This window comes from Lynx canadensis, chromosome D3, assembly GCF_007474595.2.
Source record: "Lynx canadensis isolate LIC74 chromosome D3, mLynCan4.pri.v2, whole genome shotgun sequence".
Classification (NCBI taxonomy): Eukaryota; Metazoa; Chordata; class Mammalia; order Carnivora; family Felidae; genus Lynx; species Lynx canadensis.
Genome location: NC_044314.2, coordinates 66,271,164 through 66,283,345, shown reverse-complemented (window position 1 = coordinate 66,283,345; position 12,182 = coordinate 66,271,164). Strand labels below are relative to the sequence as shown.

At 48.8% G+C, this 12,182-nt stretch overlaps 1 protein-coding gene across 8 annotated transcripts in view; it reads left to right on the top strand.

Moving 5' to 3' along the window:
- The window catches only part of TXNRD2 (thioredoxin reductase 2), a 51,365-nt gene that overhangs the window by 998 nt on the left and 38,185 nt on the right, over positions 1-12,182 (top strand). For 5 of the 8 annotated variants that reach the window (XM_030292486.1, XM_030292479.1, XM_030292480.1 and 2 more), the window contains exons 2-5: positions 3,201-3,269; positions 10,647-10,703; positions 11,049-11,193; positions 11,811-11,885. In XM_030292486.1, the coding sequence (XP_030148346.1) occupies positions 3,201-3,269; positions 10,647-10,703; positions 11,049-11,193; positions 11,811-11,885 (346 nt within the window). Of the gene's footprint in view, positions 1-1,193; positions 1,300-3,200; positions 3,270-10,646; positions 10,704-11,048; positions 11,194-11,810; positions 11,886-12,182 lie in introns of those variants that run through there. The other 3 variants (XM_030292483.1, XM_030292485.1, XM_030292481.1) reach the window with 3 other exon arrangements.

The following is a 12,182-nucleotide window of genomic DNA, read 5'->3' as shown; positions in this document are numbered from 1 at the left end:
GGCAAAGTTGTGTGGCCTTAGGGAGCCTAGGGGATCAAGTGGCCCTGCAGAGGCCTGGGAGGTGGGGAGATGGAGTTGCTCTTAGAGTGGCTTTGCTGACCCCTGGGACTTTGGCCAGGATACCCCATCTTTGAAAAACTCCTTGCTGCATGAGTAAGGTGGGATGTTCATGAGGATTAAACGCAGCTGTGCAGTGGGGCCCTCACCCCACTTGGTGAGAGTAAAAGATGCATAAATAGGAGCTGCTGCTGCTGCTGCCACGAGCCCAGGGCCCCTTCTGGCCACTGTAACCTTGGCCTTAGGGCAGAATGGGGTGGCCTTGGAGTGGAGTTTTTTGTTTCTACCTGGGCAACAGAAAAGATTCTGCCTCCATGACCCTTGGGCAGCAAGGGGAAGGAAGCCCCAAAGCTAGAGCTTAGCTGCAGTGATGAGGAGCTGACAGGACCTGGGCACAGTGCCAACCCCCAACAAGGATGCCCAGAGCTAATTTTGAGCCTCCTCCTCCATCTCAACTGCAGCTTTCTGTCTGAGAGCAGGAAGGCACCTGCCCCATCCCAGGCTTGGGGGTGGCCCATGCCACCCCTGAACAGGAACCAGAATGACACTGCTGTCACCTGTCCCCTAACACCTGTTACCAGGAAGGATGCACGATGCAGGGAATAGTCACAAAGGGACTCCCAAGGTGGTCCCCTGAAGTGGTCAGTGTGCCTGTGGACACACAGGAAAGCCTCTGCTTGCCCTCCCAGAGCAGTGCACCATTCATTCAGCCTTGTCAAACTTGCTGGGGGCCAGGCCTCTGGTTCAGAGGGGGAGCAGAAAATTAAAGGACAATGGACTCAGAACAAATTGGAGACAGACCTTTCTGGGGCTGAGCCTTGAACGTGCAGTGGGGAAAGGAAGGCTATGAGACTGTCCAGGGCACCAGAGTGCACAGGTGTGTTCCAGGTAACCCCCACAGAGCAGTACCCACCTCATCCGCCCTACAGGCCCTTGAGGGTCCTTCCCCCTGGCAGGGTATCCCAACCCTCCTACATGTTTAAAGGAAGATTTCCTACACTTACAGAAAGTTCCACTGCTGACCTCTTTCACAGGTTTATCAGACTGAGAGGCTCCTGGGTGTGCACAGCAGGCAGGGAGAGCAAACCAAGGATAAGCCCGCAATCTACACAGCCAGTTGGTTGCCCTGCCCTCTGGCTGATAGCAGGCAAAGGGGACACAGTGTGGGGCTGGGGACACCAGGAGCTTGCAGGGACCTGTTCTGTCAGCAGGAAGGACCAGCACCAGCACCTGCAATGGAAGGTAGGGGTGTTCTCCTGGGCAAAATCTTAGTGTTTCCCCTCCCCCTGTTCACCACGGGGCAGCTGGAGAGATGCTGCCCTGCCCAGCAGGCGTGTGCTCATCGCAGCCCAGCAGTAGCTTGTCTCCAGCCAGCAGTCTGTCCTCAGCTCTTTGGGCTCATATCAAAGCCACCAGAATAACTGACAAAGTTTAGGCCTCTTTAGAGCCCTTGAGTTGAATTTGGAGTTAGGTTCACTGTGGACTGGCTGTTTGAACCAAGTTGTGGCTCCCTTCGATCCCATGTGCCCCTCTCACACATTACAGGTGCCCTCAAATGCCACCTGCTGGACAGAACCCGGGGTGGGCCTGGCTTTGGGGTGGGTGCAGTGGAGCGTCTCCACAGGACAGTCTGGTAGCAGGGCACCATCCAAGCACCTGGATACAAGCTCCTGGTGGTGACTCCCCTAACTTCACCAGCTGCAAGCCAGGGCCTCCTCTAGGCTCAACTGAGCTCCTGTGTCCTTGCAAAGCATAGGTTCCAGACCCCTGTCTGTGGGACATCTACAAAGCCAGGGTCCCTGAGGGATGCAGTCCTCAGGAGTATTCTCTACAGCCTTGCCCACCAGAAAGGTCAAGGTGGCCACAAAGGCAGGTGCAGTGTTTTCACTTCTCAGGTTCCAGTGTGACCAGCTGCGCTGGCCTCGGGTGGCAGACCCTTATTTGATCACAGGATCCTGTGCTTCACCCAGGAGCAGTGGCCAGCTCTAGACATTCTGAAAGCAGTCTGACCTCCTCTGCCTTTCAACATACTAATAATTTTCTGTTATTTCTTCCTTTCTCTATAGGGAGTAGGCCAGTGCCTGGTGCCGGGCCTCTCCATCTTGGGCCCTGTGTCAGAGCTTTGACCAGCCGGCCACACCTAAGGACACACCTACTCTCACCTACCCCCGACTCACTCCTTTGCTCACCATGACCCCCACTTCTGACTGTCCCTTGCTTGCTTTCCATGCCAGCAGTTTGCATAAGAGGGGCAGATAATGTCTTCCGCAGGGCAGGAAAGATGTGAGCGGCCCTCTGTGCCGGGTGTGGGAGTGGGCTGTGTGTTGCCTCCAAGGTGACGCCATGGTAAGCCCAAAAGGCATTTTAGAGTCACTTCTCCCCCAAGGCCCACAGTGCACTAGGCACTTTGAGAGGCCAGGGTGTGCTGCCCGATGCAGGGATTGCTTTTTATATTTTTCCTCACTCAGAACAAAAGGTGACTGTTACAGCCGAAAGACACACTCAAGAAAAGTGTTCTTATTTTTCGTTTTTGTAATTTTTGGGGTAATTTTTATTTTTGAGAGAGTGTGAGCAGGGGAGGGGCAGAGAGAGAGGCAGACAGAGGATCCAAAGTGGGCTCTGTGCTGACAAGCTGACAACACAGATCCCAACGTGGGGCTTGAACTCACAAATCACAAGATCATGACCTAAGCTGAAGTTGGACGCTCAACTGACTGAGCCACCCAGGTGCCCCCCAAGAAGAGTGTTTTAATCCCGTGTCTGGCTTAGAATGTTAGGTGACGTGTAAGTTCAGAGCAGTTCTGAAGCAGAGCAGAGCAGTTCTGGAGCGTGAAGTTCAGAGCAACTTCTTCTTGACCTGATTGTTGTTGCAAAGGCAATTATACACCTTTCACCAACCTCACCTGGCATTGCTTGGTTTCAGGATTTGTGCTGATGATGGATACCATCGTTGCCTTCTGCCTCGATGTGTGATGCATTATCACCCCAGACCATCACAGGATGGGGGCTCCAATCCTATAAAACAGATCTCATACCACATTTAACTGGGCAGAGCTGTTTGCCCTTTGGAAATCACATCGTATCTTATGGGATCCATATCCCAGACTTGTCCTGACCCTTCTTCTCACCTCTCCTTTCTCCAGCAGGGAGGCAGGACTACAATCTCCTGGTGATTGGCGGGGGATCTGGCGGCTTGGCTTGTGCCAAGGAAGGTATGTGTCCAGTGCCCTGTATCCTGCCAGTGTGGTGGGGGCTCCAAGCTTTCAGGGACGCCTGGAGAGGGCTGCATTGTTCTCGTAGCTAGGTGGAGATGCACCTTGAGTGGCCATGCACAGAATGCATTATCTCTGTAGCTGGCCTGCTGGTCTCTGGGGTCCTACATCCTGCAGGGTCACCCCAAGAGCCTCATCATTTTGCCCTGCTCCCTGCCGCTCCCGAGTTGTCTGTGCAACTCCCAGCAGCCAGGATGACACCCAGGTCTGAGCCTGCCCTCTTGGGCTGCAGCCCAAGGCCTCATGGGAGCTGTCCCCACCCATCTGACATGTCTCCCACCACCCACACCCTTGCTCACTCTTCTGCTACAGCCCCTGGCTGCCTCACTGCTTCCTGAAGGTCTTTCTGGCCTTGCGCCTCACCCTGGCTGTCTGCCTGGCCTGGTCTGGCCTGGTCTTCACCAGCCTGGTTAGCTGTGGGGCTCACTCATCTTCCTTCAGTCTTTGCTGCCAAGGGTAGAATTACCCCCTTCCACACACATCTGGTCCCTGCTCCCGGCTCCACTGTCCTCGTTCTTAGCCCTGGCACTGTCCCACAGAGATCATGGTTTGTTCTGCTGTCCGTGTCTAACCAGATGGGTTTGGGCACCCCGGGGTGCTCAGTAAAGATGTGTTGAGTGAAAGGGCTGGACCCAGAGGCATCCAGAGACCTCGTGTTGCAGTTTACCACTAATCTGGATGCGGAACAGATGGCCACCATTTCACTGGGGGCTCTGCTCTCTGCTTTAGGAGTGCCTGGCAGTCTGCTTGTCTGTCTAAATGATAAGGAGGCAGGTGAGGCAGATGTGGATGAGGGAGAGGGGAAGACAAGAGAGAAATGGTGCCCAAAACATGAAGAGTTGATCAGCCACCCTGACCATTTAATTACAGCTCTCTGATATCAGATCCTGGGTTTTAGAATCACAGTTGGCATAAAGGAAATCTGCTGTCCACTGCTCTTGCTCTGAGGGGCAGAGGAGGGTGCTGGCCTGCAGTGGAGGGCAGGAACCTTGGAAGTCTCCCAGCTGATTTGGGGGCCCACAGAGGGACACGAGGTCCTCATCCCATTGAACCACAGAGCCACCCCAAGAAACAGAGCATACAGACAGTTGTCCCAGTGGTGTGTCTTATAGCAGAAGAAAGCCCTGGATGTCGTGTCCACTCTAGTGTCTTATCTGTAGAGGCACATCTCTGTTAACCCACAACACTTCCCAGGTCTGTCTTTGCCTTTCTCAACAGTGGCATCTCTCCCTGTGGATGATTGTGCTTTTCTATAGCTTTACTGAAATATAATTGACTTAAACCGTACATATTTACAGTGGACAACTTGATGCTTTGACATACGTACACACCTGTGAAGCCAAGTACCGCAGTCAAGCTAGTGAACATGTCCGTCCCCCCCGTATTAGCTTGCTGGGGTTGCCGTCACAAAGAACCACAGGCTGCATGGCTTAAGCAGCAGAAATGTATTTCCTCACTGGAGCCTGGAAGTCTGAGATGAAGGTGCCAGCAGGGTTGTTTCTTCTGAGTCCTCTGTCCTTGGCTTATAGATGGCTGTCATTTCTCTGTGTCCTCACATGGTCTTTCCTCCATGTGTCTATGTCCTAATCTCATCTTTTTATATGGACACCAGTCAGATTGGAGTAGGTAGGGCCCACCCTATGGTCTCAATTCTAACCTCTATAAAGACCTTGTCTTCAAATAAGGTCACATGCCAAGGTTCTGGAGGTTTGGACTCCAACATGAATTTTGACGGGACGTGACTCAGCTCATAACAAACCCCAGAGTTTCCTCAAACCTTGGGAACCCCTTCCTGCTGCTCCCTCTCTGCTGCATCCCCAGACAGCCAATGATCTGCTTTCTCTTACTACAGATTAGTTTGCATTTTCTAAAATCTTGTTATACAAGATGAGATCATGCAGCATGTATTCTTACTTCTCTGGCTTTTTTTCACATAGCATAATTATTTTGAGATTGATCTGTGATGCTGTGTGCATCTAGAGTTCATTCCTTTTTATTACTGATTAGTATTCTGTTGTTTGCATGTGCCACATGATGTTGGGCCAGTCACCTATAGGTGGACATTTGGGGTATTTGCAGTTTGGGGCTATTGTGAATGGTGCTGCTGTGAACATTTGGGTTTGTGTCTTGGTGTGGATGCATGTTTTCAATTCTCTGAGATAAATGCCTAAAAGTAGAACAGGTAGGTCATGTAGTATATCTCTTCTTTAGGTATTTTTTCATTTATTGCCACAGTCTTTCGTAGTCTTCAACGCACAGGCCTCCACATCTTTCATCAGATTTATCATGAAGTGTTTCATATGTTTTCTAACAGCTTTTTGAGATTAAGTCATATACCATACTATTCATTCATTTAAATTGCATAATTCAGGGGCGCCTTGGTGGCTCAGTCAGTTAAACATCCGACTCTTGATCTCGGCTCAGGCCTTGATCTCAGGGTCATGAGTTTAAGCCCTGCTTTGGACTCTGTGTTGGGTGGGAAGCCTACTTAAAAAACACAAAAATGCACAATTCAGTAATTTTTAGTATATTCACAGAGTTTTACAACTATCACTATATCAATCATAGAAATTTTCACCACCCTCCAAAATTATTCTGTATCCATTAGCAGCCAGTCCTCAGCCCCAGGCAACCACTAATCCACCTTCTGTTTGTGTGTATTTGCCTATTCTGGATATTTCATATAAATATGGGGTCTTTTGTCTTTGTATCTTCCACTTACCATAATGTTTTCAGCACTCATCCACCACACAGCATATGCTAATGCCGTATTCCTTTCAGTGGCTAAATACCATTCCACTGCATGGACAGATCACATTTTATTATCCACTTGTCCATTGCTGGACATTTGGGTTGTTTCTACTTTTTTGGCTTTTGTGAATAATGGTACTGGGAACATTTGTGTGCATATTTTTGTGTGGATCTGTTTTCCTGTCTCTTGGGTAGATACCTAGGAGTAGAATTGCGGAGTTGTGTGGTTTGACCTTTTGAGGAAATGCCAGACTATTTTCCAAAGTGGCTGTATCATTTTATATTCCCACCAGCGATGCAGGAAGGTTCAGATTTCTCCACATCCTCTCTAGCATGTGTTATCTTTTTTATTATAGTCTCCTAAGTAGGTGCTCAAATGGTACCTTCTTGTGGTTCGTCTGTGTTTTCCTAACGATTAATGACATGGATCATCTTTTCATGTGTTTATTGTCTATTTGCATATCTATGAGTAAATGTCTATTCACAAGTTTTGCCCACTTTTTTTTTTAAAGATTTTATTCTTAAAACAATTTTTTTAATGTTTATTATTTATTTTTTGAGAGACAGAGTATGAGCAGGGGAGGAGCAGAGAGAGAGGGAGGCACAGAATCCGTAGCAGGCTCTGGGGTCTGAGTTGTCAGCACAGAGCCTTACGTGGGGCTTGAATCCATGAACTGTGAGATTATGACCTGAGCCAAAGTCAGACGCTGAACCTACTGAGCCACCCAGGTGCCTCCTATGTTACATATTCATACATAAATATATTCTGGTTACTAGACCCTTATCAGGTATATGATTTGCCAATACTTTTTTCCATTCCATGGATTATCTTTTCACTTTCTTGCAGCACATTTTTAATTTTGATGCAAGTCCGGTTTATTTCTTATTTATTTTGTTGCTATGCTTTTGGTATTTGAGAAACAGTGGTCTTACCCAAGCTCACAAAGGTGTATGCCTGTGTTTTCCTCTAAGACTTGTACATTTTCAGCTCTGACACTTAGGCCTTTGGTCCATTTTGAGTTCATGTATACATAGGGTGCGAGGTAGCTGCTTTGGGGTTTGTAGTAGACACCTTGAACTTGTCACAGTCTGCCTGCAAGTGATATTGTCCCACTTCACATGTAGTACGAAAACCTTAGTATGGTAACATGCTTCCCTTACTCCCTTCCGAGCCTTTATCCTATGTGGTCATATGTTTTACTTTTACATGTTATAAGCCCCATAACACATTGCTATTTTTTTGTTTAAACCATTACCTTCAAAAAAGATTAAACTAATGAGGAAAAAAATCTTACAGATCTGCCCGTGTAGTCACCATTTCTGGTGTACTCTTTCCTTTGTACAGATCCGAGTTTCCATCTGCCATCATTTTGCTTCTACCCTAAGGATGTCAGTGAACATTTCTTGTGATGTGGCTCTAAGAGTAATTAATTCTTCAAGCTTTTGTATATCTGAAGACATCTTTATCTTGCCTTTAGTTTTTAAAGGTATTTTCTCTGGGTGGAGAATTCAAGGAAGATAGAGTTTTTGTTTGTTTTTTCTTTTAGTACTTTAGAGACACTGTCCTTCTGGCTTCTCACTTGCATTATTTCTTTTTGTTTGTTATTAGAAAGAGAGAGAGAGAGAGGACACAAACACAAACAGGCCCCATGCTCAGCCTGACACAGTGCTCAATCCCATGACCCTGGGATCATGACCTGAGCCAAATCAAGAGTGGGACACTCAACCAACTGAGCCACTTGTATTGTTTCTGATGTCACCTGCTGCCTCTTTATCTCTGTGTTCTTTCATTGTGTGTCTTTTTTCCTCTGGTGGTTTTCAGGATTTTCTCTTTTCATTGGTTTTGAGCAATTTAATGAGGGTGTGCCCTGGTGTAGTTCTCAATTATTTTTCTGCTAGACTTCACTTAGCTTCTTGGGTCCATGGATTTATAATTCTCATCAAGTTGTGAGAATTTTCAATCATTATTTCTCCAGGTAATTTTCCTGTTCTTCCTCCTCTCCTTCACTATGGGAGACTTTAATCACACATATATTAGGCTGTTCAAAGTTGCCCCTCAGCTCCTGGGTGCTCTCTTCACTTTGGAGAGTTTCTATTCCTGTGTTTCCAAGTTCACTAATAAAAGAGTCTGCAAAGTCTAATCTACCATTAATCCCACCCAATATATTTTTTATCTCTTTTATTGTAATCTTCATCTCTATAAATCCGACCTGGGTCCTTTTGTATATCTTCCGTGTTGCTCCTTAACTTTTTGAACATGGGGAATACAGTTACAATACTCATTTTACTTTTTTTCTAATTCTGACAACTGTGTCAGTTTTTGGTCGGTTTCCATTAACTGATCTTTTCTCTCTTACAGCTTGTATTTTCCTGCTCCTTTGCATGCCTGATGGTTTTCTATTGAATTTCCCTTGCTGGCTTCTAGATATTTTTAGATTCCTAGATACAGTTTTGAGCATGTTCTGGAGTTTGATTCCTTTGCATCTTCCACTTAAGATTTATTAGGCGAGGGACACCTGGGTGGCTCAGTCAGTTAAGCGTCCAACTTCAGCTCAGGTCGTGATCTTGCAGTTTGTGAGTTCAAGACCCGCATCGGACTCTGAGCTGACAGTGCTGAGCCTGGAGCCTGCTTTGGATTCTGTGTCTCCCTCTCTCTCTGACCCTTCCCCTGCTTGTGCTCTTTCTCTCTCTCAAAAATAAATAAATAAACATTAAAAAAATTTTAGGTGGCTCAGTCGGTTAAGCTTCTGACTTAGGCTCAGGTCATGATCTCTTGGTCTGTGAGTTCGAGCCCCGTGTCAGGCTCTGTGCTGACAGCTCAGAGCCTGGAGCCTGCTTTGGATTCTGTGTCTCCCTCTCTGTCTGCCCTTCCCCCATTCAGTCTCTCTCTCTCAAATAAATAAAACATTTAAAAAAATTAAAAAAAATTTTTTTTTAAATTTATTAGGCAGGTCCAGAGCTGTGCCCAATCATTTCCAGTGACTGGGATCTGACCTTAATACTTGCACAGCTCCCCAGGAATCATGTGTTTTGTCCAGTTTACCTTCTGGGAACAGGCAGTATTCCCAGCCCTGCATGATCACTGTCTCCTCTGGTCTTTCTGGATGATTCTTTCCTGGCCTCAGGTAAATTCCTCACACACATGCACTGATCAGATGTCTGGGGTTCTGTGCAGCTCTCTCCTCTCTGGTTCTCTGTCCCAGAAGCTCTGGCTGCCTCAGTCTCCCCAGGCTCCCAGCCTCTCTCCTCAGCCATTGAATCTGGTGGGCTCTGCCTGTGCTGCATCCTGAAGACTCTCCAACTGTGAGGCTCACCTCATTTGTTTCCTATCTTCCAAGAATCACTCTTCTTGGAAGAGTAATGTTTGGTTTCTTGAAACCCTTATTTTATGTATTCCGTCTGGAGTTTTGGTTGTCTTGGATGGGAGGGTACATCCGGTCCCTGTTGCTCCATTGTGTCGGATGGGGGAGACAGACGTAGGCATGTTTGAAGAGTCCCCCTTGTTTTTAATTTTTTTTTTTTAATGTTTAGTTATTTTTGAGAGAGAAACAGAGCACAAGAAGGGAAGGGGCAGAGAGAGAGGGAGACACAGAATCTGAAGCAGGCAAAGAGTCCCCCTTGTTTTTAAAACAAGCACTGCGATCACATCACTGATCAGTTGAGCAAAATGGGTTTTTACATGAAGGCTTCTAAAACTTTGTTCTGATCTTGGTTGATAGCCATGAATTGAGTACATTCTGTAGTATGTGAAACACTCATGAGTCACGATGTTTAAGTCGGGCATGCCCTCAGTCAAGTCCAGTGCCCAGGCTGGCGATGCAATTCCCCAAGTAAGCCAAGGGGAAGCCCTACCAATTATCCCTAATTGGTAACAGGGTCAGAACCTAGGATTGGTGGCCCTGGGAGGAATCTGCTCACAGCCAGTGGGGAAAGCCAGGAGACTCCAGACAGAAGGTGCAGTTGGAGCCCAGGTCTCCCTCCCACTTTGGGGCCTGGCTGATCCCGGACCTGCCATTTGACCTTCCATTTTCTCACCCTGAGAATGAGGTAGCAAATAGCTACAAGGGTAGACCTTGGGTAGAAGCCTCCCATGGTATCCAGTGGAGAAGAGAGGAGATGAATGAGTCTACTGGGTAGGTCTGGGGAGAGAGCCAGGGGAAGCTCCGAGTCTGGGGCCTCTCCCAGGAGGTGGATACTCCTGTGATGCGTGTAAGTATGCTCTGGGTGGGCACCAGGCTCATGCTGAATGTCTGGGCCTGGAGCCAGGTGTGGCAGAAGACAAGGGAGGGCTGTGGTGGGCATATGAGGAAGGGTGGGCATCCCACTGGGTCCTGGCACTAGGGTGGGTGGTGTGAAGGCTGCAGTCAAGAAGAGGCCCGAGGGTTCCCATTTATGGGCAGCACAGCTGTGTGGCAGCTGACAGGTGGGGAGATCTGGGTGTGGAGCTGGTGGGAAGTTGCTGGTCCTGGTCTTTCCCTGCCGTTTTCTGGTGGTCATGGGCCCCTAGGGTCCCCAGCCCCAGCCCCGAAGCAGCTGCCCATCTGCTCGCTCTTTTTGTCTTTCCAGCCGCTCAGCTGGGAATGAAGGTGGCCGTGGTAGACTATGTGGAGCCTTCCCCCCGAGGTAGGTAGCCCTGGATGGGAGCCGTGTGTCCTGGGGAAGAGGGAGGAAGGGTGCCTGGTTCATGCACAGAGGGTGGCTGAGCCTAGAGCCAGTCACCCACTGCTAGTTGGCATCTCTGGCACAGGTCCTGTTTCTCCAGTAAGTCACCATTAATGTAAAGTTCCTCGTTCTTATTTAAAAATGAATCTGACTATAATTGTAGAGAGTAAATTCACAGGACAGTGTTCACCTGGAACGTGTCTGAGTTGCAAACAATGACTTCAAGGAATCCTACACAACTGTAGAACAGGAGAGACTTCTAGTCCCCTGAATACAAATCTAAACATGCTCTTCCCAACATGCCAGGCACCAGGTGGGGCCTAGGCGGCACATGTGTGAACGTTGGCTGCATCCCCAAGAAGCTGATACACCAGGCAGCGCTGCTGGGGGGTATGATCCGCGACGCTCCCCACTACGGCTGGGATGTGGCCCAGCCGGTCCTGCATGACTGGTGAGGAGCCCTGCCCACTCCCAGTGCTTGTCCGCTGCTCATGGGGGAGGTTGACTGCTCCATTAACCCTCACGGAAGCGTGCTATCAGAGAGGGGCCCTCACTGGGAACAGCTCTGTGCCCCACCCCTTGACATTTGGCAAAGTCTAGAGACATTTTTGGTTATCACCACTGGTGGGGGGGGGGGGGCTGCTGCACCTATGGGGTGCTGCTAAAGGCCCTATGGTGCACAAGAGACCCTCACAAAGGTTGATCTGGCCCCAAAGACCACTGGTGCAGGGTGAGAAACTGATTCAGGTTCCACAGGTGGCACCTGGTCTGCTCTGAGCTGCACATAGGCCCCTCTGTGGTTCTCAGATGACCTAGACTCAGGGCCACTGCTGTGTCCTGGTGGCTGTGGCCCAAAGCCCCTGTTTTCCCTGAGTCCAAAGTCCCACAGCTCCAAACCCAGGACAGAGACAGTGGCCGTGGGGATAGATGTCACATTTCCCACCTTTAGAATCACTTTGTTTCTTAGTATTTCTGCTAACCCACTATTTGCATCTGATCGTCTGTTGTGGGACTCTATAGTTATTGATTCTGTTGTGGTTTTTAACATCTCTTGTTGTGTGTTAATAGGAGGAAAATGGCAGAAGCTGTTCAGAATTATGTGAAATCCCTGAACTGGGGGCACCGGGTCCAGCTTCAGGATAGGTACTGAGGCCTCCTCAGGCCCTCCTGGCCCTCTCTGGGTCATTTCATACCTTGTCAAGCACTTAACTCCTCAAAGGCTCAGCAGTGATAAGACGAGAAGTCCCTGCCCATGGGGTGGGGGTGCACACACGAGAAGCAGATGGGGTGAGTGCCCTATGAGCAGAAGGCCACCCTGCAAGCTGGCACCTGCAGAACCTGGAGTAGCAGGGAGTGGGGGGCATGTTGGCAGGATAGCTGGAGCCCAGGGCTGCACCAAGGAGGAGGCATGCTTGGAGCTGGGGCTAGGGAGAACAATGG